This window comes from Vigna umbellata, chromosome 5 (assembly GCF_029865625.1).
Source record: "Vigna umbellata cultivar VRB3 chromosome 5, Vumbellata_1.0, whole genome shotgun sequence".
Taxonomy (NCBI): domain Eukaryota; kingdom Viridiplantae; phylum Streptophyta; class Magnoliopsida; order Fabales; family Fabaceae; genus Vigna; species Vigna umbellata.
Window position 1 is genome coordinate 66,191,402 of NC_142169.1, and position 26,780 is coordinate 66,218,181.

The window sequence follows — 26,780 nt, forward strand, 5'->3', positions numbered from 1 at the left end:
AAAAAGGAAAATGATATTTCAACAACATGTTTTGACAACATTTAGACACTCGATATATGTCTAAATTTCATTGGTGCAAGTGGAAAATAATTTTATAATAATAGAATGACATGTCAATGAGAGAATTGGGACAAATTCAAAATTGAGGTTCATTTAGAAAATTTCAGTTTTGCAACATTTGAGAGAGAGAAGGTCGAGAACATTTTAGAGAAAGTCGACCTCCTTCCAACCAGCCACAACACTCGCTGGAGTGTCGCTGTCCCTAGACGGTATTGTCTTCCCTCCACCCAGTGCTGCCTTAGTGCCGGCGTTTGAAGGCAAAACCTAGACGCTGTCGTGTTCTCTCCCCCCAACCAGCATGTCGCCGCAGTGCCGACTTTCGAAGGCAAAACGTAGACGGTGTCGTCTTCCCTCTTCCCAACCACCCATTGCCGCCGGAGTGCCGTCGCAGTGTCGCCGGAGTACCTTTATAAAACGTCTTTTCTTCCTTTTTGGCATGAATTTGTTAATAAATTGTTTAATAATTGTTCTCAAATAACTTATAAGTGGACAAAATGATGAAACAAAAAATCAGGCACTCCAAAAAGAGTTTGGTGTATGTAGTTGACCTTCCTGTGCAAAAAGTTGAACAGAAATACCCACTTATTTTGCCTATGGTACCAGTTCTGTTCCTGCACCATGAGTCTAACTAATTATGTTTTTTTGGCACCACTTTGTTAATAATTTGTTTAATAATTGTTCTCAAATTTCTTATAAATGAAGAAAATGGTGAAAAAAAAATCAGGCACTCCAAAATGAGTTTGGTGTACGTAAAAAGTTCAAATGAAGTTTATTTTGCCTATGATACTAGTTATGTTCCTGCTCCAGGAGTCTTACTAATTATGGTTTTTTTGGCACGAATTTGTTAATAAAATGTTTAATAATTGTTCTCAAATTACTTATAAGTGGAGAAAATGATGAAAAAAAAAATCATGTACTCCAAAACGAGTTTGGTGTACGTAGGTGACCTCGTGTGCAAAAAGTTGAAATGAAGTACCCACTTATTTTGCCTATGACACTAGTTCTGTTCCTGCACCATGAGTCTTAATAATTATGATTTTTTTGGCACAAATTTGTTAATAAATTGTTTAATAATTGTTCTCAAATTACTTATAAGTGGACAAAATGATGAAACAAAAAATCAGGCACTCCAAAATGAGTTTGGTGTACATAGTTGACCTTCCTATGCAAAAAGTTCAACACAAGTACCCACTTATTTTACCTATGGTACCAGTTATGTTCCTGCAACATGAGTCTTACTAATAATAAAAGGAAGAAAAGACGTTTTATAAAGGTACTCCGACGACACTCCGGCGGCACTGGGTGATTGGGAGGAGGGAAGACGACACCGTCTACGTTTTGCCTTCGAACGCTGGCACTGCGGCGACACACTGGCTGGGACGACATCTAGGTTTTGCCTTCGAACACCGACACTAAGGCGGCACTGCAGCGACACTGGGTGGAGGGAAGACAACACCGTCTAGGGACGGCGGCACTCCGGGAGTGTTGTGGCTGGTTGGAAGGAGGTCGAATTTCTCTGAAATGTTATCGACCTTCTCTCTCTCAAATGTTGCAAATATGAAATTTTCGAAATGAACCTCAATTCTAAATTTGCCCCAATTCTCTTATTGTCACGTTATTCTATTATTATAAAATCATTTTTCACGTGCACCAATAAAATTTAGACACATGTCCAATATCTAAATGTTGTCAAAAACATGTTGTTGAAATATCATTTTCCTTTGAAAAATGAAGAAACCCCAAATCAAAAAACCAATTTTGAATCCCAAAATCTATTTCGCAATTCTTCATTTTAAAATAATAAACGAAATAAATAAATAATTAAAACAAGATCACATAGATAAAACAAGTTATGTAAGACGAAATGATTATTTTTCATACATTTAACGTTACGAAAAAAAATTGAACAAAATAAAAAAAATAATGAAACCTAATCAAACAAAAAAATAAAAAGTGAATTTGAAAAAAATTAACTGAATTATTATTTAGGCCTTATTTTTTATTATCATAACAAAAATTAAACATGGAAACTCCACTACAAAATAATAATTAGAATTAAACAACGTAAAAAAATTACCTATATTTTTCTAAAAAATTGTACAAAATAATAAAAAAAACTTAAAAATTATAGTTTTATTCCGCTCTATTTTAATTTTTTTTGTTAAATCTTTATCCTAAAGTCAAATCAAACCATTTGTGTTCTGTTGCCATGGTAAGAGTGTATCCTATTGGATAGTGGATGCAACTGGAAAAGCCACGTCATCTCATCGGCACCATCCATTTGGATTCTCCTTCCTCTCTCACCATTTCCAGTTTTCCACTTCATTATCAAAGTTAACGACCATCATCATTCTTTTTCTTCTCTCCTTCATTTTCCACCTCACAATTCTCTTAGGTCGATTTTGCACTCTTTTTCTGCTCCTTAATCTCTCTGTAAACTCCTTAACTTCCAAAATGTCCCTCTGCTACACTTCCAATTTCATATCATTGAACCATCAAAAAAGCCTTTCCTTAACCTTCTCGTCGGACTCTCCTCGCTTCATCAACCTATTTTCAGTTAAGCATCGGAAACCACACCACCCCATTAAGTTCACCGCTGAAAGATTCAAACCTTTTGCCTCTCTGACGCCATCTCCGCCCACTGAGACTGCCCCATCAAGTTACAGGAGCAAGAGTCCTAAAGATGTTAACGTCTTGGTGGTGGGTTCAACTGGGTACATTGGAAAGTATGTGGTGAGAGAGTTGGTGAAGAGAGGGTTCAACGTCACAGCCATTGCTAGAGAGAGGAGCGGAATTAGGGGTAGTGTTGACAAGGATCAGACGTTGAATCAGTTAAGAGGGGCCAATGTGTGTTTCTCGGATGTGACCAATCTGGATGCTTTTGAAGGGTCTTTGAATAGCTTGGGGAATTCTTTTGATGTTGTGGTGTCTTGCCTTGCAAGTAGAAATGGAGGGGTGAAGGACTCTTGGAAGATTGATTATGAGGCAACAAGGAATAGCCTTGTTGCTGGAAGAAAACGAGGGGCTTCACATTTTGTGTTGCTTTCAGCAATATGTGTGCAGAAGCCCCTCCTTGAGTTTCAGCGTGCCAAGTTGAAGTTTGAGGATGAGTTGATGAAGTTAGCTGACGAGGATGGTGGATTCAGTTATAGTATAGTGAGGCCAACCGCATTTTTCAAGAGTTTGGGAGGTCAGGTTGAGTTGGTGAAGGATGGGAAGCCATATGTCATGTTTGGAGATGGGAAACTGTGTGCTTGTAAGCCTATGAGTGAGTCAGATTTGGCTTCTTTTATTGTGGATTGTGTGCTTAGTGAGGATAAAGTTAACAAGGTGTTGCCAATTGGAGGGCCTGGAAAGGCGTTGACACCACTGGAACAAGGAGAGATGCTGTTTAGGCTTTTGGGGAAGGAGCCAAAATTCTTGAAAGTTCCAATAGGAATAATGGATTTTGCCATTGGGGTTCTTGATTTTCTGGTCAAAGTCTTTCCTTCACTGGAAGATGCTGCTGAGTTTGGGAAAATTGGAAGGTACTATGCGGCAGAAAGTATGTTGCTTTTGGATCCTGAGACTGGAGAGTATAGTGCTGAGAAGACACCTAGCTATGGAAATGATACATTGGAAGAGTTTTTTGCTAGGGTTCTCAGGGAGGGCATGGCTGGTCAAGAGCTAGGTGAGCAAACAATATTTTAAGACGGTTGTGGTTAGATATGTATGAACACAATAAGGCAATTAAAGAAACCAGTTTTGTTTCTGTAAATGCATGTATTAAGCTAGAGTCATTGTAATATTACAAGCTTAGACATTGCTGAAAGAAATTCAAGTCCCTGAAAATGAATTGTTGAAGATTCATTCTTAAATTGAATTGCACTATCATTCCCCTGTTTATACATCGTTTATTGCTTTTGGCAGCTGAGTTTGATGTACTAAACCAAGTTCGTTTTAGTTTTGCATATGAATATAGTGTTATATTTTCTTAAATATACTACTACATAAGTTTGCCATTGCCATGACTAATTGTTATTGTCTTCAATATGTGAACCAATTTAGAATGGATGGACTAAACCCTATTTTAAAGCAAGCTAGGGGAGTAGGATTTGCACAATTAAATATAAAAGCATTAACCATATTACTTGTGCTTGATTGATTAGTGATAAACATATTTTGCTTTTGAGGGAGAAAGATAATCGGATAATTCTTTTCAGCACAAATAGAATGGGAAATACAACTGGATCCATGGAGACATCGTTTACACTTCACAAACGTGAGAAATGCTAGATGGGCATTACTTGACACAACTTTTCAATATGTACATTATTCCTAGATGTAATTCATATGAAACTTGGTGAATATGGAGTCTACCTGCATCATATAGCAAGACTCACATGAATTTCATTCAATGACAAAGAATATGTGAAAAGAATGTGTTACTATCATTCATTTTCACATATGGTCACCACCTTAGAAGAAACACTCACAAAGACCAAAAGGGTATTCACACCAAACTATGAATATTAACTCGACACACTGATTTAGTGAATATGTATATGCTGAATGGCTCGTATTCCTTCCTTCTACTTGGGGACTCGGCTGTAAATGGTGAAAGCTGAAAGCCAGATGAGCAGAACAGTGATAATGCTGCCAAACAAAGCCACAGCTATGGATCCAGCAAGATGCCTACAGAACTTGTCGTAGACATTGCAAACTTTTATCCAACCCACATGACTGTTTCCCTTTAAACCAATATATGCCACAGTTCCTGCTGCTCCTGTTGCTGAGGCTATTATCCCCAGTATTAGCTGTACCAAGTCATGGTGAACGACTTATCATAATCTCTTTATTTTGGTTTTGTATGTAAAGCAAGAAAGTTAAGAAAACAAGATGAATAGCAATGTGGAAAGAAAAGTTAATAGATCAATTACTGTATCCCAGAAGATAAAGTTGAGGAGGAACTTCAGTTTGAATTCTGGCTTCTGGATTACAGCGATAGAGGCTAGAGCAGAAACGAGGGCATAAAGGCCAGAGACACTGAATGCAGCCACAAAATATCTACATGCATATCAATTTGTCGAGGTAAAATTGTCATTGAATGATCTTTAGAAGATGTATTTGACAAAGAAAGAGAGAAGAAAAAGAAGCAAATAGAATTAGTCTTCATAATAAATTTATGTGAATGGTGACTTAGGATCTTTAAATTAAAAATACAGAAACAAAAATCTTGAAACGAGCATGACCTTGGGAATATACAACATAAACAAAAAACAAAACATATACTCACAATGAAGGAAGGAAAAAAGAAAACTTTACCTTGTGTTTGCAAAGCAAGTAATAAAGCCATCTGATCAATCATTTACTTTTGCAATAAAATTCCTACAAGACCATTATATTCCATTCTTATTTTAAAGTTTGGTACTCCTAAACCTCTAAAATTGTCTCACAGAACTCGATAATTTAACAAAAACAACTTAAAGCAGTGAAGGGTAACTTTTATCTCAAGGTCGGTATGCTTTTTGCCACTGATTCTTCTTTTGTATCAAGATACTTGATCCTGTATCACAAATAGTAAATCTGCAAAGATTTTGAATGATTCTCAACTTACACAAAAGCTGGTGAGTGCTGGAACTTGGCTGGCTGAGGTACAAGCGTACCTTGGAAGAGGACTAGCTCTGTTTGATCACTGGAGACAATCACTCCAAGTGCCACCACTGATGCCGCCAACAACAGGAATCTGAGGATCACATGAACTTTGAAATAATCCACTCCAGCCGGAGGAGGTGGTGTTGAAGATGATTTGTACTCAATATCTGTAGAAGCCATGAAGTGGTGCTTATGAGCAAGGTGAGTAATGAAGTTGATTTGAGTGGTAGGTACTAGTAGTAGACTTAGTGGGACTTGCAAATTGCAACTTTGAAAGATGCAGGGTGGAGATAGTTGAGCAATGAAGTTATCTATTTCCTTATATACAGAATTGGCCTTTGTGGGAAGCCAATTGAATCTAAAAGATATAAAAGCAAATGAGTTGGAGTTCCCTGCAGGCTAAGTGATATGGTTTCACCAGTTGCTTATTAGTTGTGCATGTGTCATTGAGTCTTACTCCTAATAGCATTAACATGTCATGATATTATTCACATGTCATGATGTAACTGTATTTTAAAATTCCATCTGTTAAAAGAAATTTAATTATAAGCTGAATGTCTCACCTTTTAAATAGAAGACTTAATTAATAATTTAACTTTTATATTTTGGTCTTTGATTTGTTTTGGTCAATATATTTATTTTTGTACTCAATTCTTATTTTAATAAAAATAGATTCCATTAAATTCCTATTTATGTAAAAAAAAAAAACTCAATATGGAATATTAACACATTTAAAAATTTCATGTGTCAAGATCTAAATATGTTACGTGTCAAAATTGTTTAATCATCTTTTATTTTGAAAGTATTACGTATTAAAATAAGAGAAATTTTAAGATAGAGGATAATCCAGATTTTAAAATGTGGTATACCTAAATTTTAACATGTCATTTTTAAACGATATTACGTTAATCAACTATAGTTAATTCAATGGAAAAAGTTATATTAAATTTTTTTACAAAGTAAATATTCAATTGAGTCATATGAAACTATTATTACACTTAGAAAATTAATATATATTTAAATTATTATTGAATTCAAATATTGAATAATATAAAACTATTGAATTTTCGGAATGATTGTTGATTATTTCTTTTACTTATTTTCTTAAACCAGTGTTACCATTATAAGCAAAATAAAGTATAAAACAAGATTGTAAATCTGACTCATTAACAAACTCGTATAAATTAGACTCAAAGTTGAAGAAAAGTAAAGAAATATACGAAGGTAAGAAAATGGAGTGGAATGTAAACGAATGAATTTTGAAGTAAAAAATAGTGTTAAGTTGATTTTAAATTTATACGTAAAATGTTAGGAACTGAACCTTGTTAAGATTACACAATTTGAGGTACAAAGAAATGTTGGCTTACATTTACCAAACAACATAATTAACCAGAAAATTACTAGGATGAGTTGTTGACATATCTCTTAACATGTTTGATGGAAAGTTAAATGTTAGTTTTAACTTCCTTATTAGAAAGTCCCCTTCACGCCGATGTATAAACATGGAGTGATCAGATAGCGGTCCGATAACGGGTGAGAACAAAATGCCCACTATGGGTGGTCCGATAGTGGTTCGACAACGGTTGGAATAGAAATGCCCAATAAACAAGAAATATCAATAGGATAGGCTCTAACCTAACTCTGATACCATGTTAAGAAGTGAGTTTCAAGCCTAACTCAATCTCATAAACTAGTTTGTAAGATGAAGTTTGCACCTTACTTATATATTATAATTTAATCTTATATCTAGTTGATGTGAGACTTCCAACATTCCTTTCAAATGCTTAATCAAACTTTAGTGTTTTGCTTATAAAATATTCAACACTAAAATGAACATTATTTTGACTGTCATTGTGTGGTCTTCTCTCACATTCCACTTCTGCTTGAAAATGGTAAAAATATGTTTTAATATATCTTTTTAAAATAGTGGAATCATAATGTTCAATAAGTTTATTATTTTTTATAATAATTAATTTGAAAAAGACATTAAAAACTTTTTTTTATGTATTGAGTGTGGATAGTCCACGTTCTATTGATTCTAGTAGGTTTTATGGTTTTCTCCCATTTTAAGTAGGTTTTAGACTTAGAAGAAGGGTAGGTTTTTAAGAAAAAAAAAACTTTGTTTTGTCCTTTCATCTAACCCCTTTATGTATGTTAAAATAATTTAATCAAACCTTAAAACTCTTGTATGTTTAGTTCAACCTATGCCGATAAACTTAAAGATATATCCTTTTGGTCTGTTCAACTGAACAAGAATCCAAGAATCTCAAATTTCGTTTCTCTTTATAAATCGATTGAACAGGAAATGTAACACCTTGCTAATGTTGACCATTTTTCTATTAAGTTTATGTAGGGATGATAAGGTAGTGAATATATTTAACTTTGTTACGTATGGGATTTTAAAATGATAAAGAAATATATCACACTAAAGAAAAATTATATCATCAAATATCAGAAGATATATATCTTTTTTTTCTTATCAAATCTCAAAAAAAAAATTATAAAGTTATATAATTACATAAATATTGGAATAGAATATTAAGTAACAATTGTATAAGTATAAAATAATTATAGAAAAATAAATAATTGTAAAAAAAATAAACATGCATATGCATAATAAAAAATTTACGATAATTACAAATTGATGAATACCGAACAAATTAAATTATTGAGAAAGATAATAATTATGTAGCATAGAAGACTTATTTAAGTTAAACTAAATAAAAAATAAATAAATAAGATAAAAATCTTAAGTTATAAAATAAATTAAGATTTTGCACATAATAAACTATTTTCACGTAATAAAATATAAATAATAAATAAAAATAATAAGAGAGCAAAATGACATGATAATTGTCCATACATAATTTAATTCAATAAAATTGTAATTTTTGTTTTTTAAATGTAATGTATCATCTCAACAAAATAAATTATAATTGAGACTGTGATTAAAAAATATTTAAAGTTTGAGTGAAATGAATAAAATAATTGAGAAGAAATAGAAAAATAAATAACAAAAAGAAAATGGACTCTTCAGATCAAACATAAACAAAGAAAAAAAAACAAAATAATAAGAATAATTATTTTAAATTATTTAATACATCAATTTTGTTTTGATAATTTAAAATAAAAACAAAAATACTAAAATTCACTTCAAAATTCTCCAATCAAAATATTTAATTTAAAAAATACAAAATTAAATATTAACTACTCACAACCAATTCATATAAGACATTTTGTTAAAGTCATAACAATTTTAAATTATTGTTCTGGAACGATCTTATACCATTCCTACTTTTATTATATACTTTCAAAGCCAAATTAAGAAACCTCATCTGCTAATTATGCAAATGCAAGCAATAATAGTGCGCAAATAAATTAAAAGTGTGAAAATAAGTGCATAGAATTTTATATTTAGCTTATTAGATTTGGAAGCCTAGCTATTAAGGGAATTCTAGTATGTAGATGCTCTTAGTCAAAACAGTAATTAATTTAATTGTGGATTTTTGTCGGCTAAATTCAAGTGCTTAATCATGCTCACTTCAAACACACACAAAAGTTTCATGGCTACTTCTTCTTGCACCCCTCGTTTTTCTTTTACCTCCATTTTTTTTCTTTTTCCCATTTTACCTTCATAACAACAAACCAGATAACATAATAATATGAAAGATGGGAGATGTGATGAGAATCGAAAATCCAGTAAATCTTTTTGAGAGGTATAGTTGATGAATTTCAAAATCTAAACCCTAAAAGCGCAAAAGATTTTTAAATTCGATAAATATTAAAAGAAGATTATGAAACTAAATTTTTTTACATTTAATTGAATTTCAAATTTTGATAATCAAAAAAATTATATACATAATTTGATAAAAAAATTGTCAACGAATTTTAAAATTTGATGAAAAAAAATTAACACTTAAATTAATTTTGAAATCCCATAAAACAAAAAATTCATACATAATTCGAAAAAAAAAATCCACTTAATCGGATAAAAAATAAAATTTCACTTCTTTATCATTGTTTTCATCACGTCGCTTTTCAGTATCTTTGTGTATCATTTTCATAATGAACAATAACCCTTCTCTAGTAATTTTAATTATATGTAGCCTTTTCTTTAATGCACTGTGTTTTAACTGTCGCTTAATTTACTATAATAAATTTTGGAGCGATTCTCCCTGCACCTCACCGGCTTCGTCCTGCACCTCCAAAACATATTTTAATTCCGAGGATACCCTTCGTCCTTTCACACAAAGACAATATGCCGTATCTCAAACATCTCAAACTCAAACCCTACACCTCCCTTCCAAATCAGTTCTCATTCTTTTTCTCTCCCTCATTCTGCTATTCTTCTCTCTGCCATGTACCAGTACCTTCCATTTTTCTGGCGTCCAGGTTAGTACCTTCCTTATCTGCTTTCTTTGCTGTTCTATGCATGTGCTTGGTTGGGTGTTCGTGCGCCGAAGGTTAGTTCGTGTTCGTCGGAGAGCGTTTGTTGGAGTTGCACAAGGAAACCGCAGTTGGAAGTGCGGTCAGGGAAACCGTAGTTGGAAGTGCGGTCAGGGAAACCGCATTTCGAACTGCGGCAAAGACAAACCGCAGATTCACAAACCCACTCACCGCAGTTCGAAATGCGGCACGGAGAATCCAATTATTTTTTTGAATTATTTTTTTTCTTTTGTTAAATTTTGTTGAATTTGTTATTTTTCAATAAATTTAATTTTCATAATATATTATTTATTATGTATTTAATTTTATTTAAGTATTTTAATTTTTTATGAAATTGAAATAATTATTAAATTGTTTATTGAATTAAATAATAATTATTATCTGTGAGTTAAATATTATTTTGGATTTATTTATAATAATTTAATTATTATATATGTAGTTAAAATGCGGTTAAAAAAATGCGGTTCAAAAATAAAATCAAAAAATAAAAACCGCATTTCCGCACTTCGAAGTGCGGTTAACATAAAAACCATATAAACAATGCACTTCAAAGTGCGGCTACAGAGAAAACGCACTTCGAAGTGCGGCCACTAGTTTCCGCACTTCGAAGTGCGGTTAGGAGATTAGACATTAATTCTTTAATTAAGTTTGACTTTTTATTAAATGAAGGGTAAAAAGGTAAAATTGGGGGTGCAGGAGGAAGGAAGTGAGGTGCAGGGAGAATCCCTCTAAATTTTGACCAACCTCATTCTTTTTCCAAAATCCAAGAATTTAACTTTTTGATGTTCAGGGAACTTCATCATCTCCTTCATGGTCTTGTTAGTATATGAACAGAGTGTAACAAACAACCATCTAATAAGGGATTCATTTCTTACAATTTCCTTTCAATAAGTTTTAGTGTACCATAATCAATGTCAATGCTAAATTTAGAAAAACAAAATGCAGTGAAAGTTTCCCTTGACTGCGTTATGTGGTGGCACTGTTGAGCTTATGGTGCTCTGAAGCGGCCCAAGGAGAAGAAACTAACCATTCGCTTAGAGAAGGTGGTGGACTGCTTCAAGTGGAGATTCATCTGTGCGGAGTCCCAGAGCAACAATCCCAACCACCACACCAACAACCACATCTCATTAAGATCCCAAAACCAGTTCTTCCACTTCACCTTCCCCAAGAAACACAAGGAAATGGTGCTAGCTGCTACTGATAGAACCCCAAACCGAACACAACTCAACTCAACCCAATCCAACCAAACCAAACTTAATTCCAACCTCACTTAAACAAATATTTAAATATTATGTCAAACATAAAGTTCATTTTTATCTTTCTTTTCTTTTCTTCGGTGAATTTATCATTTGGCGAATTTATCGTTTGATGAATTTATCATTTGATGATTTATCGTTTGGTGAATTTATCGTTTGATAAATTTATCGTTTGGTGAATTTATCATTTGGGCAATTTATCGTTTCGTGAATTTATCGTTCATTGAATCTATCGTTTAGTGAATGCTTAAATGCTTACTTCGTCCCCATGTTAAGAGGTAAATTTTTGTTTAGTACCCGGTTTTAAAAATAAAGACATTGGGTCCCTATGTTAAGAAAAATATATGAATAAGGTCCATAAAGAAAGAACAAGTTCAACAAATCATCAAAGAAAAAGTTGAACAAGAGATAGAAAAAGCTGGACAGCAGAAGAGAGAAAAGAAAAAGTGCGGCCACATCAGCATGGACTTAACGTCGTTGTTGTCAACTTAACGGACATGACCTTATTCATACATTTTTCATAACATAGGGACCCAATGTCTTCATTTTTAAAACCGGGTACTAAACAGAAATTCACCTCTTAACATGAGGACGAAGTAAACATTTAAGCCTTTAGTGAATCTATCGTTTAGTGAATTTATCGTTTTGTGAATTTATCGTATGGTGAATTTATAGTTTAGTGAATTTATCATTACGTGAATTGATCGCTCAGCGCCTTTATCGCTTACTGAACTTATCGCCTAGTAAATTTATTGCTTAGTCAATTTATCGCTTAGTTAATTTATCGTTTAGTCAATTTATCGCTTAGTGAATTTCTCGCTTAGTGAATTTATAGCTTGGTGAATTTATCGCTTGGTGAATTTGTGGCTTGGCGAATTTATCGTTTGGTGAATTTATCGTTTGGTGAATTTATCGTTTGGTGAATTTACCGTTGGGTGAATTTATCATTTCGTGAATTTATCATTTATCGAACTCATTGTTTAGTGAATTTATCGTTTAGTGAATTTATCGTTACGTGAATTTATCATTTAGTGAATATATAGTTTAATGAATTTATCGTTTAATGAATTTATCGTTTAGTGAATTTATCGTTTAGTGAATTTATCATTTAGTGAATCTTCGTTTTGTGAATCTATCGTTTAGTGAATTTAACATTTAATGAATTATTGTTTAGTGAATTTATAGTTTAGTGAATTTATCGTTTAGTGAATTAATATCGCTTAGTGAATTTAACGCTTACTGAATTTATCGCTTAGTGAATTTATCGCTTAGTGAATTTATCCCTGAGTGAAATTATCCCTTACTGAATTTATCGCTTAGTGTATTTATTGCTTAGTGAATTTACCGTTTGGTGAATTTATCGTTTTATGAGTTTATCGTTTGAATTTATCATTTGATCAATTTATCGTTTGGTGAATTTATCATCAAGTAAGTTTATCGTGTGGTGAACTTATCGTCTGGTGAATTATCGTCTGGTGAATTTATCATTTGGCGAATTATCGTCTGATGAATTTATCGTTTGGTGAATTTATCGTGTCGTGAATTATCGCTTGGTGAATTTATCGTTTGGTGAATTTATCCTTTGGTGAATTTATCCTATGGTGAATTTATCGTTTGGTGAATTTATCGTTTGATGAATTTATTGTTTGGTGAATTTGACCGCTAGGTGAATTTATAGTTTCGTGAATTTATCATTTATCGAATTTATTGTTTAGTGAATTTATCGTTTACTGAATTTATTGTTACTTGAATTTATCATTTAGTTAATATATCGTTTAATGAATTTATCGTTTAGTGAATTTATCGTTTAGTGAATCTATCGTTTTGTGAATCTATCATTTAGTGAATTTATCGTTTAATGAATTTATTGTTTAGTGAATTTATAGTTTAGTGAATTTATTGTTTAGTGAATTAATATCGCTTAGTGAATTTTTCGCTTAGTGAATTTTTCTCTTAGTGAATTTATCCCTTGGTGAAATTATCCCTTACTGAATTTATCGCTTAGTGAATTTATTGCTTAGTGAATTTATCGTTTGGTGAATTTATTATTTTATGAGTTTATCGTTCAAATTTATGATTTGATCAATTTATCGTTTGGTGAATTTATCATTAAGTAAGTTTATCGTGTGGTGAATTTATCGTCTAGTGAATTATCGTCTGGTGAATTTATCGTTTGGTGAACTTATCGTTTGGTGAATTATCGTTTGGTGAATTTATCGATGAGTGAATCATCGTCTGGTGAATTTATCGTTTGATAAATTTATCGTGTCGTGAATTATCGTTTGGTGAATTTATCGTTTGATGAACTTATCGTTTGGTGAATTACCATTTGGTGAATTTATCGTTTGGTGAATTATCGTATGGTGAATTAACCATTTGGTGAATTTATCGTTTGGTGAATTTATCGTTTGGTGAATTTATCGTTTGGTGAATTATAGTTTGGTTCGTTTGGTGAATTTATCGTGTGGTGATTTATCGTTTGTTGAATTTATCGTCTAATGAATTTATCGTTTAGTGAATTTATCGTTTAGTGAATTTAATTTTTAGCGAATTTATCGCTTAGTGAATTTATCGTTTCGTGAATATATCATTTCGTGAATTTATCGTCTAGTGAATTTATCGTTTAGCGAATTTATTCTTTAGTGAATTTATCATTTAGTGAATATATCGCTTAGTGAATTTATCGCTTAGTGATTTTATCGTTTAGTGAATTTATTCTTTAGTGAATTTATCGTTTAGTGAATATATCGCTTAGTGAATTTATCGCTTAGTGATTTTATCGTTTAGTGAATTTATCTTTTAGTGAATTTATCGTTTAATGAATTTATCGTTTGGTGAATTTATTGTTAAGTGAATTTATCGTTTCGTGAATATATCGTTTCATGAATATATCGTTTCATGAATTTATCGTCTAGTGAATTTATCGTTTAGTGAATTTATTCTTTAGTGAGTTTATCGTTTAGTGAATATATCGCTTAGTTAGTGAATTTATCTTTTAGTGAATTTATCGTTTAGTAAATTTATCCTTTAGTGAATTTATCTATTAGTGAATTTATCGTTTAGTGAATTTATCGTTTCGTGAATATATCTTTTCGATAATTTGTTGTTTAGTGAATATATCGTTTATTGAATATATCGTTTGGTGATTTTATCCTTTGGTCAATTTATTGTTTGATCAATTTATCGTTTGGTCAATCTATTGTCCGGTGAATTTATTGTTTGTTCAATTTATTGTCTCGTGAAGTTATCGTCGTGTGAATTATCGTGAGGTGAATTTAAAATTTATCGTTTGGAGAATATATTGTTTCTTGAATTTATCATTTAGTGAATTTATTGCTTGGTGAATTTATTGCTTAGTGAATTTATCGTTTAGTCAGTTTATCGCTTAGTGAATTTATCGCTTAGTGAATTTATCATTTGGTGAATTTATCGTTTGGTGAATTTATCGTTTGGTGAATTTATGGTTAGGTGAATTTATCGTTTGGTGATTTATTGTTTGATAAATTTATCGTTTGGTGAATTTACCATTGGGTGAATTTATCGTTTCGTGAATTTATTGCTTAGTGAATTTATCGTCAGTGAATTTATTGTTTAATTTGTTAAAATTTGTTTTCAACGTATTAACTTTTTCGTGTTTTCATACTACTCTATTTTAATCTATTAAAATTTATTTTTAAATGAAAATAACAAATTGAAGTATAGTTTTATTTCATTAAAATATTACGGAATTACTACCACTAATTTTGGCATGGTAAGAGAGTAGAACCATGTTCAACACATAGTTGAAGTAAGCGAACAATTTTTATTATAATATTAATATAATTGTTATTATAATAAAAGTATTTAATTTTGTCAAATTTGTTTATAATAAAATATACATATAATTGGTAAGTTGGAAATTGTGTTAATATTATAAAAATATAGAAAAAGTGTTAAAATATTTACATCATTATATAGTGTCTAGAATTATTATGATTATACTGTGTTTAAGGTTGTTTTATTTATCATGTATTTTGTATTAAATTTTAGAAAGAGAAGGAGAGATCCATAGTTTCAGACTCTATTACTTTTATTCGAATTATTTTTATTTTATTTTTTAATATAATTATTAAAATAATAATTATATTTTAACAATTATTAAAATATGAAAATATATTAAATAATATAAGAATTTTAAATTAAATTAAAAAATAATTTAAATTTTAAATAAAAAACAAAAGTTTTAAGAAAATTTAATCGCTATCAAATTCCAAAACATATATTAACGGATTTCATCCGATGGAATTTTCTTTTAAAATTTTCTTTTTTATTAATTTTAGTTTTTTATGTATATCGTTTTTATTATTAGTTGTCATCACCATTATTATTATATATTTAAAAATTTTATTTACAAAAATAAATACAACGTATGTGATTTGTTTCAGGAGTTTTAGTTGAGAAATAGATACTTGGAGACTTTTAAAATCATAATAAACTATTTTTATAAAAGAAGTTATATTTAATATTTTTTTATTGATTAATCATATTTTTTTTATCTTCATTATAATTTTTATTATTAATTTTATTTATTCAAATTTTTTATCTTTAAAATTTGTAATATTTTGAATGGAATCTGCCTTATAATTTTTTCTCAATTTACATATTCTATTATTAATATAATAAGAAAAAAATCGTAAGTTAAAAAAAAAAAAGAATGAATTTAGAGAAGGAACTTTCTAAAATCCATCTCCTTCAATGATTCAAATTGGAATTCGTTTTGACAAGTTGTTCCTTGAAAGATAAAAACAGAAAATTTCAACATGTGTATATTTTTTCTTTAATTTTCAGAATGGATAATAATAGACTGTAAATAAACCGAGGCTGCCCAAATACACTCTGCTCTGTGTATGGAGTTAGTCAAGGATAGAAAATACGGAGAGGCTGCTAAAGAATGGACTAGATGCAAAAACTCTTTAGATATTTAAAAAAAAAATTGTTTCAAGAAAATAATTTTAAATTACCTTTCTTTCTTTTTATTTTGGAAAATAATCAAATTATAAGGTAAAAGTACGATGTCTGCATAAATATCTATTCATGGTTCATTACCTACACTACCTACCACATATATAGTGCATCAGTTAATGGTTTATAAATCTATTTTCATTTAATTAACCGTCTCAAAATATTGAATATAATTTTTATTATAATAAAAGTATTTAATTCTGTCAAATTTGTTTATAGTAAACTATATAATTTCTGAGTTGGAAATTGTGTTAATATCATCTAAAATTAAATTTGAAGAAATTTCTTCCTAACGAATCTATTGAAAAAAAAAGATAAAAAATTAAAATTAATTTTTCCGAATAAGAGGAATAATATCATTAGGTAGAATAATTGATGATTTAATTCAACTAATAAATTATTTAATTTGAACAAAATATTTTGAAATTATAAATTTTAATAATTGATGACGCATTTACTTCCATTCAATATAATCAAAAGAGAGTTGGATTTTTCTTAAATAAACCTATCTAAAGTCTTGACATTTTCTTTTCTTTCAAAGAATTTAAATCTTGGCACATTCGCAATTGTTACTGGAAAACAGAACAGAGAAGAGAAAAGGGAAGGAAAACAGAGCAGAGAAAAGAAGAAGAAAGCTTGTGATCTTAAAAATGGGAAGAAGGGGGAATTCTACCTAAGATATTATGTGGGGCACAAGGGTAAGTTCGGCCACGAGTTTCTTGAATTCGAGTTCAGACCCGACGGCAAGCTCCGTTACGCCAACAACTCCAACTACAAAAACGACATCATGATCCGCAAGGAGGTGTACCTTACTCCCGCTGTTTTACGTGAGTGTCGCCGCATAATCGCAGAGAGCAAAATCATGAAGGAGGACGACAACATCTGGCCGGAACCCGATCGGGTGGGGCGCCAGGAGTTGGAGATTGTCATGGGGAACAACCACATTTCCTTCGCAACTTCCAAGATTGGGTCTCTCGTCGACGTTCAATCAAGTGCCGATCCGGAAGGCCTACGAATCTTTTACTTTCTTGTCCAGGTCACTCGCATGTCTCATTTTCATATCATTATATTGCTGTTGGGTTCAGTTTCTGAAATTTGGTTATAGATGTGTAAAAAAAATGCCAGCTAAATAATTTATTCCAAAAGGTGAAATATTTTTTTGAAGGTTCTGTCAAGTTTTTTTAATAGCGTGCTCTTGTGCCATTTTAGTGGCTAGCAGTAAGTCTTGATTTCAGAAAAGACTCTCTGAATAGATACATTCACATTCACGTTAGGGCATGAGGCACTGTTGTTGGGATTTCAATTTCCAAAACTAATTGTTGTACGAAATCTAAGGAAGCAATATGACTGTCTCTATTTGATATGTGCAATCTTAATACAGAAAATATGAAAGCATGTACTGTACAATGCCCAATTCATTAGGATACAATGATATCAAAAGAGATCGTGCATATCTTGCAACCCTGCTTCAAACTCATTAAGTTCTTTGATTTCTCACTTACATATAAACGAAGTGAAATTTTATGTGAAAGCAACTAAAATTTATGACTTCTATTGCTATGCTTGCTGCCCACTAAAAGTTGTATGATAAAATATCAGAGCATCAGGTTACGCTTGATGATCCACTTGTTTTTGCTTAAGCCAGAAAGCCTTTGAAATTCTAAAATAGTATATTAGAGTAACAAATTTTATCTATTCGTTATTTTATTGAGAAAAGTTATCATCATGAATCATTCTGGAATGTTGTTTTGGGTCATAGCTTGCACTTTGATTTGTGTCAATTTTACATGTTTAATTGTAGTCAAAATGAAGAACGTTTCTATTCAGCTGTGAACTTAAAGTGGTTTTAGGTTCAATCAAAAGACAACAGTGTTGTGGTTATGCTATTTGTAGTACTTTAAAGTATTAAATGGTCAACACTAACTTGCAAAGGAAGTAAAGAACTATGTCTTGTTATCATGCTAAAATTCTTTTGGTATTAAATATTGACCTTGGTTTTGAGGAAAAACTGGGTGGTACACAGTCATCTCATGGACCTCATTTTGGAAGACAGACAACCACCGCATAACCAGCACGGATTAATCATTATAAAAGACCAAATTACTCCCGTGTTTTATGAGCAACCATTGATTTGTTCTGTAGTGAGTCTATGAAAGAATTTCTTGGCATTTAGGTTATAATTAGGACTCCCAACAACATAAATACTTTCCAAGTACATTTATTGGTATCAGATTAAGCTCAAGATCCCAAATGAAAATTAAAACTGCTTAAAAACCGAATAGAAATATCAGCCTATGACGAGGGTCTATGAAAATTGGTAAGATAGTTTTATTAGTATATAACTCAATAAAAAAAAACTGAAAATAAACTGACCTTATATAAATAACTATACTTTGACCTGAAATTTCCCAGTGTAGTTAATGTCAGAATTTCAATTCCATAATTCTAGAGTCAATTTAGCTGATATTTGAAAATTCCTTTGTTCTAGGTTTTTCCGGACTATATTTCTGAATGTTTTATAGTGATGCGTGTTCTCCATGATATGTTATTATTTTTCTTAGTCCGTGATATTTAGTTTCGTGGAGGAAACTCCGGTGAATAATAGCAGCTGCTCATTAGTTCCATGAATGCTAGATTTTCCTTTTGTCAACCTGTGCCTTTGGTTTATTTTATTTTTTTATATTTACTGTTTGCAGGATTTGAAGTGTTTTGTCTTCTCTCTCATTTCTCTCCACTTCAAGATCAAGCCCATATAAGGTGTTCGAAATATTTGAGGGTGTAACCCCTGTACCAAAGTGTTGATTGGAAATGTTACATTTGGAAGTAATGCGTTTTTTTTATCAGAATTTATTGAAATGGAAAAAATATTTTTGTATTTTTGGGTCGAAATTTATACATTCTATTTGAATAAGATTTTAAAATATATTATTTTCAAATCAATTTTAACTGAAATCCATTTTTTAGAGTTCATTCAAATAATTATCTATCATATTCTTTTTTTAAAAATGGGTTTACGGCAATAAGGCCATTGAATGCAAGGGTCAATCTTATTTTACCTTTTGTGAGTCATGTTTTTTTAGATTTTCCTGCAAGCTTTGTTTTAATGCAATTACCTTATAGGTCTGCATATTTATACTTTTTTATGTACATTTTAGTATAAGTAATGAGTAATTTTTATATGACTAAGTTTCATTTAAGATTTATAATTTTATTTAAGTCCTTCTCGTATCATATTAACATACTTTAACTATATTTATAATGTGATATGAGATATGGTTGGTTCAATTCATAGATAATTAGCAGCATAGTTCTTGTGTTTAATTTAGTTAGTTAAATTCTTGAACACCTTGTGATCAATCATGTATGAATATTCGTTTGATTCAAGAGTTTATTAATATTTCTCTCGTGTGGGTGGAAAATCCCAGTATTCTTTATTTTAGTTTCTTCTTAAATGTTGTTATTTGATCTAATTATAATTTAGTTTTAGAATTAATTTAATTTCACAAAATTAGTTTTAAAACCAATATATATAATATATATATATATATATATATATATATATATATATATGTTACCTTAGTCTTATTTCTAATAAATATGTATTTTTATTTATTTTTTCTAATGCTCCTGTCCATCTCCAATATGGGGCATGGAACGTAGAAAATGTGGTATGTGACATCCCAAAATATATAGCAATGTATATATGTAGAATGCATCGATTATAATAATAGAAAGCAGTTAAGAGTACACAATAGATAGGATTAAGGAGTAAAGTTATCCAAGTCTGGCTCGGAAGTTTTAAAACTTAAGTACAAGTTCGTAATTCTCCAAAATACATGATTGAATAAAGATTCAATGGGACCTAAAGAGTGTTTCCAAAATACAGATAATGATAAAATGAAGGCTAGAAGTCTTTCAAAATAAAGAGCTATTTAAATTAAGAGCTAGTAGAAATCTTAAGCACTAGGGGCTGGGTCTTCCTCAACTTCCAAAGCTTGCTCCAAAGGTACATCATCACCTACTGCTCACATCCAAAGGATTGGATGATCATCGCAAGGGGGAAAGCAAACACATGCAACACATACAAATGCAAGGGTGAGCTAGGTCTCAAACAATCATACAATTCATTTTCAATCAATCTAGCATTTCCCAGAATATCCATACACACATAAACACCTTAGTCATCATAAACACAAGCATTTATTTCATAAAACTCATCAAGACAAGCATCCTATCATGTTAAGACTCTAGACACGTCCGGACTTGGAATGAATGTAGAGCTGGGGCGGGTTGTGCACTTGTGATGGCCCCTACTGCTTTGCAAAGCCATTGCCGAGGGGTTCCACCCGACCATACACAAGGCTAGTCCGTTACCGCGGAATAGACCTTCAGTGATAGCGCCTACCCTAGGACCTCCCACTACTCCCACCACACGCGTCAATCCTCTCTAAGTGAGAATGAAAGACCGTTGGAGTGTTAGGGATAACTCCCCATATGGAAGCCTCTCACATTCATTCAATACACTAACTGATCCCACCGAGAGATCTTAATTTCATATTCAGTCCGACCACTTTAAATCACATGATATTCCTCTTGGATCAATAATGTACCTCATAAACCACTTTGATTCACCAAACATAAACTTTCATAGTCATTCAAGTGCATTCTTACTATATTGTCTCATACCAAACCCATACACCATCATACAACATCAACCATGTCATAAAAACCACTCATACATTACATACTTTCACAAAACCATCACTTATTAACACAAATTTCTTTAGGACTTTTAATTTTCAATACTTAAGTAATTCAAACAGCTTGGAGACCCTCACCAATGGCTCCGGAAGGGTCAAAAACCCCCAGAACGACCTAAAGAACGTCCAAAACGGACATCCAGAACCCCACAAACTATCAAAAACTATCCTGGATGATTTTCCGACGACAATAATCGATTATCATATGTGATAATCGATTATTTGCGAGAGCTTTGAAGAGGATACAACTCTCTGACTAAAATAATCGATTATCAAGTGAGATAATCGATTATTCTTATCAGTTTTTGACAACAACGTGATTTTTCTGGTTTTGGTGCATCTTAGACATATCCAAATGAACAAATTAAAATTTGTAACACTAATATTGATATGAAACATGTTTATAGATGAAAGTAAAGTATTGCATTGGTCATTTGGATGGGAATTAGATGTACTAAACCAACTCAATTTCTACTCCAAAACATCTAACTCAATAACTAGAAGACCCCAAACCCAATTCTAACACTTTGTACCTATTCTGACCAATTTGGTGACTCAAACAAGTCACAATCCACTTGCTAAGACTGCCCCAATAGCCCAATTATGCCCAGAACTCCTAACTCTCAAATTCACTACCTCACTTCCTCCAAAATGGCCTAAAATTGACCCTAAAGACACTTGATTTCCTTTCTAACAGCACTACCACAAAATTTTCATGCCAAAACAGTTTCAACATACACAATTCCATCATTCTAAGTCATTCCAAACAGTTGATAGCCCTCAATCACCAAATTCACATAACACACACTTCCATACATGCATTTCAAGTTTAACTAGAACCAAGTTCATGCTTCCACAACATACCACTACAAATTTTATCATGCATTCACTCCACACAGTAAAATCAAGAGTAGAACTAGCTCCCCTTACCTTGGTGGTTATAAGCACAACACTTTAGAAGAAGCCCCAAAACAATAACCCTCGCACAGAAACAAGTTCAACAGGACCTACAAACCACCAAATTGGGTAGAGTACAACTCTTAGAGCTAGAATGAACAAGGAACTAAAGGGAAAAGCTACCAGCTGCATGCAACCAATAAAGTGGCATGCCCTAGATTCAAAGACAGTGGAGGAGAAGGTGGAAAACGACTTACCAGTGGGAATGAAGAAAACGTTTGGTTCAAAACGGAGCTCCCGACTCTCGGAACGCGGGGACGCCACCTAAATTACAATGTAATGGCTGGTGCAGTGTGGAGATTAGAGAGAAGGTAGAGGAAGAAGAAGAAACTTTCTAGAGAGAGGAACACTTTTAAGAAAATGAGTTCAGCTTCTTTTTCTAAAAGTTTAGCAGAAACTATAAAACTGTTTTCTTTTTAATAAAAAACCCCTCCCCTTTTTCTTAATAATGTTTTCACCCCGTCCTCTTTTAATATATACATTATATTAAAAGGTTCTTACATGATAGATGATCGTTTCAATGTACTTATCATAACAAATTCATATATTCATTATAATTGAGTTTTAATTAGAAATAAAAGTGAATATAAGAAACAAAAGTATTTACTAGAGTAATTTGCAATTATGGTGTACTAACAAAAAAAAGAAGTACATGTACGTTAATATAATACTCCTCTTTTTTAGTTGAAGTGTATCAGCAATTTAGATAATAAAAAAAACCCATGATTTGTTGATTTTAATTTAACCATTTTAGGGATACAAGGAAGTGAAATTTAATTAAATTTGAGAAGTAATATTATATAATAGTTAAAAGCAAACACGGAAGTTGTGAGTGAGTGGAATTTGTAGGAATGGGTGTGTTCATCCACCTCTGCCCACGCTCATCAATGCTTTCGAATGAAATATCGTTTGCTTGAAAGACCATCTTCTTATCATAATCTGTGACGTCTATGTTTGGGCCAGAAAACAAAATTAAATGAATAAGAATACTTACTCAGAAATGATGCTGTTGAGAAGGAGAAATAACTAATCGAATTTCACAAAAGCATGCATGTAATTTGTACAAAAGTGTTGTTTTCTCATTGTTCAGTTTTTCATTTGACATCAAAAGAGGCGTTAGGAATTTAGATCCTCATCCCCAGAAGCAACAAGAACCCACAATCTTTCACACACCCATTAAATGAATAACATGCTTACGTTATAATCTATAAATTTATGATACATAGTTTGATGAAATAGAAAAAACTGAACATTTTTTTTTTAAGTTGACAAGTCATATCATATATGAACATATATTATGGCCATATTTAAAGGTAGTGCTATTAATATATGGCATTGTTGTTTGAAATAATCAGAGTGGCACACATGGTGTGTGGAACTGTTGTCTTACACTTTAGCATCAAGATGATGCATGGTGACGGATGAACATAGTCACCATTCGACAAAGCTTTTCTGATTTGGAGTGTTGCGTGTGCATCTTTTGCTCTACGTTTTTGTAGCAATATGATACAAGTTAGTCATGATTTAGCAAGGTTACTACTACACATGAGTTCTGTCATGTATGAAAATAACTATTTCTCAGTGTTGAAATATGATTCTTACAAAATTTTAGAACCACTTCAACCTAATGCATACTGTTAAAATGTTGAACACAATCTAAACTTTGCTTAAACAAATGAAAGATAACTCTACCAATCTTAAAGCTCACTTTTTGAAACACTTAAAAAACACTCATCCAAACATATTTTTCGTAAAAGTATAATGTGAGAATGAGCTCCAAATTCCAATTATATGGTTGAGAAGAGTTGTACATAAAGTTTATCCCCTTGACCAAACTACAGTGCTGCAAAATGGATATAGAAATCTTGTTGATTGTCCATTTGACATTAAACAAATCAAATTTTGCAGAGTATAGAGTTATACAAGTATATATGTAATAAATGCATCAATTCAATTCTTGCTATGCATGGTGACTCTCCATGCTGTCACAAATGTGCATACTTTTCCACGCCTTAATTGCCATTCCACACAAACTGTATGGGATAAATGAATGAAACCCTCATACCCCTTTTATCAGTAACATAACCAACTTCCTTTTTCCCACACTATTTAAAGTCACACATTTCCCTTTTGCCAACACTTCACCACAAGGCTTAATTTTTGTTACTAGAATGGAGGGTCAGAGAAAGGGTAGTTTCAATGTAATGGAAGAGAGTGACGGCAATGGCAAAGGATGGCGTGGATCAGTAGTGAGAACTTGTGATTTGGTTTTGAGACTTTTGGCCTTTCTGCTCACTCTTGTGGCTGCTGTTGTCATTGGGGCAGATAAACAAACAGCTACTGTGCCAATCAAACTTGAGGAATCTATGCCACCTTTGTATGTTCCTGTTGCTGCTAAGTGGCATTACTTGTCTGCATTTGTGTAAGTTCTCTCATTTCTCACTTTTTTTGTCTCGTGTTTTCCTTTCTTAATCTTCATTCCAACAACGCCATTTACACTGCAGTTGGTGGATTAGAAAATGTTATTAATTGAATATTATTGCTGTTGAAATTTGAATTTGTTGATTTCTTAATGTAACACTGTATTGTTAGCATGAATGTTCTTACATGTTGATTGAAGAGGATAATACTGTTATTTTTGTTGAAGCTTGTCTGTCAAATTAATAGATAGATCAAAGTTATGTAGATAAATTAGCAGTGAATCAAATTCATTGAAGGAAACATAAAAAGAATGAATTTCTGTAAGTTATATATTCGGTCAACAAAATTCTTATTTTTAAAATATTACGAAGAATTTAAGAAAATATTGTGATTTTTTAAAATTCTAAAACTAAAAACGTGTTCTCTCTATGAATTACAGAAAAGACAGAAACACTAAAATGGAAATAAAAACAGATGGAAGAAAATTGACATTGAAGTTGATTAGTTAGGTGTTTGATACGTTAAAAACGCCCATACTGAAAGTGAATAATGTTGAAGAGATTGTTATAAAAATAATATCTAAAATGTTTGTGCCAAAGCTGTTGTGCCCATAAATAATCTTAGCAGTTTTATTTGACCTATACCATACTGCATAGAATTTTATTTTAATATCTATCACCCATCAGCAGCTACGTATGGTTATGCCAGGTATGAAGCAATAAACACAAATCCAATCCCACCAAATTTTGATTTTCTTAATAAAATTGAATTAACAATATCTTTAAACTATTATAAAAAAACTGTGGTTAGTTGTTAAATTAAATGATAAAATATTATATCCTTATACTTTATGAATGTTATTCCAATAAATATGAAAGTTATTCTTATACAAATAACATGTGAAACTTATATTATAATACACAGTTGAAATCTTTTTTATTTGGGAATCTTTCGCATGTCATTTGTTTGTTACAGTAACTTTCATAAATTTAAAAATAAAATAAATAGATTTTAAACTTAATTCAATTTTCACAAAATTAGTCTGTAAAATAAGATTATATCAATTTATATACTTTAAATTGTTTTTATTTTTAATTGATATAAAACTTTCAATACTTCTATTAAAAATATTTTTGATACAAAACTTATATTATATTTATATGAATAGGTCACAAATTCTAGCTTTGACATTCACTTAATAAATATGATAAATTTCATTTTTTTTTTATCTATCACATAATTTATTGTATTGAAATGAAATATGGGAAATGCAATAATGCAAGTTTGATGTATTAGGTACTTTGTGGGGGCAAATGCAATGGCATGTGCATATGCAACATTGTCTCTGTTGTTGAGTATTGGAAACAGGCGTAAATGGATGGAGACAGTGATCACTGTGTTGGACACGTTAATGGTGGCTTTGCTCTTCTCTAGCAATGGAGCTGCCATTGCAGTTGGCCTACTTGGCTTGCAAGGAAATTCACATGTTCATTGGAACAAAGTGTGCAATATGTTTGGCAAATTTTGTGACCAAGTTGCTGCTTCTCTTTTTATATCACTGCTTGGATCAATAACATTCCTCTTGCTGCTTCTGCTTCCTCAACTTTTCAGACTTAAACAAACAACCTAGTTAAGGTGTCTTGGGACCTTTGCTAAATCAATAAGTTTGGTTAATTACTTTATTATGTATTCCATGAGTGAGAATTAATGTTAGTGTGGTGGCATCCCAAGTCATAGATTTCATTGTACTGTGTCTTAGAAACTTATTTAAGGATGTTTGATGGGTTCGTATCATAGGTTATTAATGCATGTTAGCAAAAACCTTCTCAACTTTCTATATTTGTCATTTCAGTATATTAAAAATCCATTTTCACTTAAAGTTTTCTTTCTCTTTTAGAAGTTCTTGATGTGACAAAAAAATTAAGGGGAGGGAGCTCTCCAAGACAGGTAATTTGTGATTAAAACATTCGGAAAAAGCTATAGAAACATATTTTTATAATAATTTGTAGATGTATTCTCTTCTATTTGTTAGGATTTTTTAAAAAAAAAATGAACCTAATTTCAGTGCATGACTACGATTGAGAATGTGATCCCCAGATAATACAGACAATAAAAAGAGATGACCAAGCAAACCAGGAGTATGAGAAAGGTCAATAAACAATTTTGTTCATAAAAATAATATTTTCTTTTCAAAAGATAGTTACATTATTTTAATACTTGAAATTATAAATTTATCCAAAAGTTG

The 26,780-nt window shown here is 31.5% G+C and overlaps 3 protein-coding genes and 1 pseudogene across 4 annotated transcripts; 3 read left to right on the forward strand and 1 right to left on the reverse strand.

Moving 5' to 3' along the window:
* The first annotated feature begins 2,389 nt into the window (after positions 1-2,389).
* Positions 2,390-3,945, forward strand: PCB2 (NAD(P)-binding Rossmann-fold superfamily protein). The gene has a single exon (XM_047301980.2). It carries the CDS (start codon positions 2,515-2,517, stop codon positions 3,748-3,750), a length of 1,236 nt encoding a protein of 411 aa, XP_047157936.2. The 5' UTR covers positions 2,390-2,514; the 3' UTR covers positions 3,751-3,945.
* A 323-nt stretch (positions 3,946-4,268) lies between these two features.
* Positions 4,269-6,224, reverse strand: LOC124828632 (CASP-like protein 1D1). The gene is made up of 3 exons (XM_047301990.2): positions 5,657-6,224; positions 4,980-5,106; positions 4,269-4,856 (listed from the first exon to the last, which is right to left on the reverse strand). The coding sequence occupies exons 1-3, from the start codon at positions 5,872-5,874 to the stop codon at positions 4,632-4,634; spliced, it is 570 nt and encodes a 189-aa protein (XP_047157946.1). The 5' UTR covers positions 5,875-6,224; the 3' UTR covers positions 4,269-4,631.
* Positions 6,225-9,952: 3,728 nt separating this feature from the next.
* On the forward strand, positions 9,953-19,318 carry LOC124828500 (protein mago nashi homolog pseudogene; annotated as a pseudogene). Its single transcript, XR_015786782.1, has 3 exons — positions 9,953-10,157; positions 16,913-17,433; positions 19,094-19,318. The product of XR_015786782.1 is annotated as a protein mago nashi homolog pseudogene (transcript).
* A 4,896-nt stretch (positions 19,319-24,214) lies between these two features.
* LOC124828525 (CASP-like protein 1E1) lies at positions 24,215-26,368 on the forward strand. Its single transcript, XM_047301845.2, has 2 exons — positions 24,215-24,536; positions 25,832-26,368. The coding sequence occupies exons 1-2, from the start codon at positions 24,286-24,288 to the stop codon at positions 26,163-26,165; spliced, it is 585 nt and encodes a 194-aa protein (XP_047157801.1). The 5' UTR covers positions 24,215-24,285; the 3' UTR covers positions 26,166-26,368.
* The last annotated feature ends 412 nt before the right edge of the window (positions 26,369-26,780 follow it).

What these genes read in the sequence shown, in the direction of transcription:
- PCB2 (XM_047301980.2), top strand. Translation starts at nt 2,515, where the DNA reads ATGTCCCTCTGCTACACTTCCAATTTCATATCATTGAACCATCAAAAA.
- LOC124828632 (XM_047301990.2), bottom strand. Translation starts at nt 5,874, where the DNA reads ATGGCTTCTACAGATATTGAGTACAAATCATCTTCAACACCACCTCCT. An exon ending in CAGCACTCACCAGCTTTTGT is followed by an intron (nt 5,107 to 5,656) that starts GTAAGTTGAGAA and finishes ATATGCATGTAG; the next exon opens with ATATTTTGTGGCTGCATTCA. An exon ending in ACTTTATCTTCTGGGATACA is followed by an intron (nt 4,857 to 4,979) that starts GTAATTGATCTA and finishes GACTTGGTACAG; the next exon opens with CTAATACTGGGGATAATAGC.
- LOC124828525 (XM_047301845.2), top strand. Translation starts at nt 24,286, where the DNA reads ATGGAGGGTCAGAGAAAGGGTAGTTTCAATGTAATGGAAGAGAGTGAC. An exon ending in CATTACTTGTCTGCATTTGT is followed by an intron (nt 24,537 to 25,831) that starts GTAAGTTCTCTC and finishes TTGATGTATTAG; the next exon opens with GTACTTTGTGGGGGCAAATG.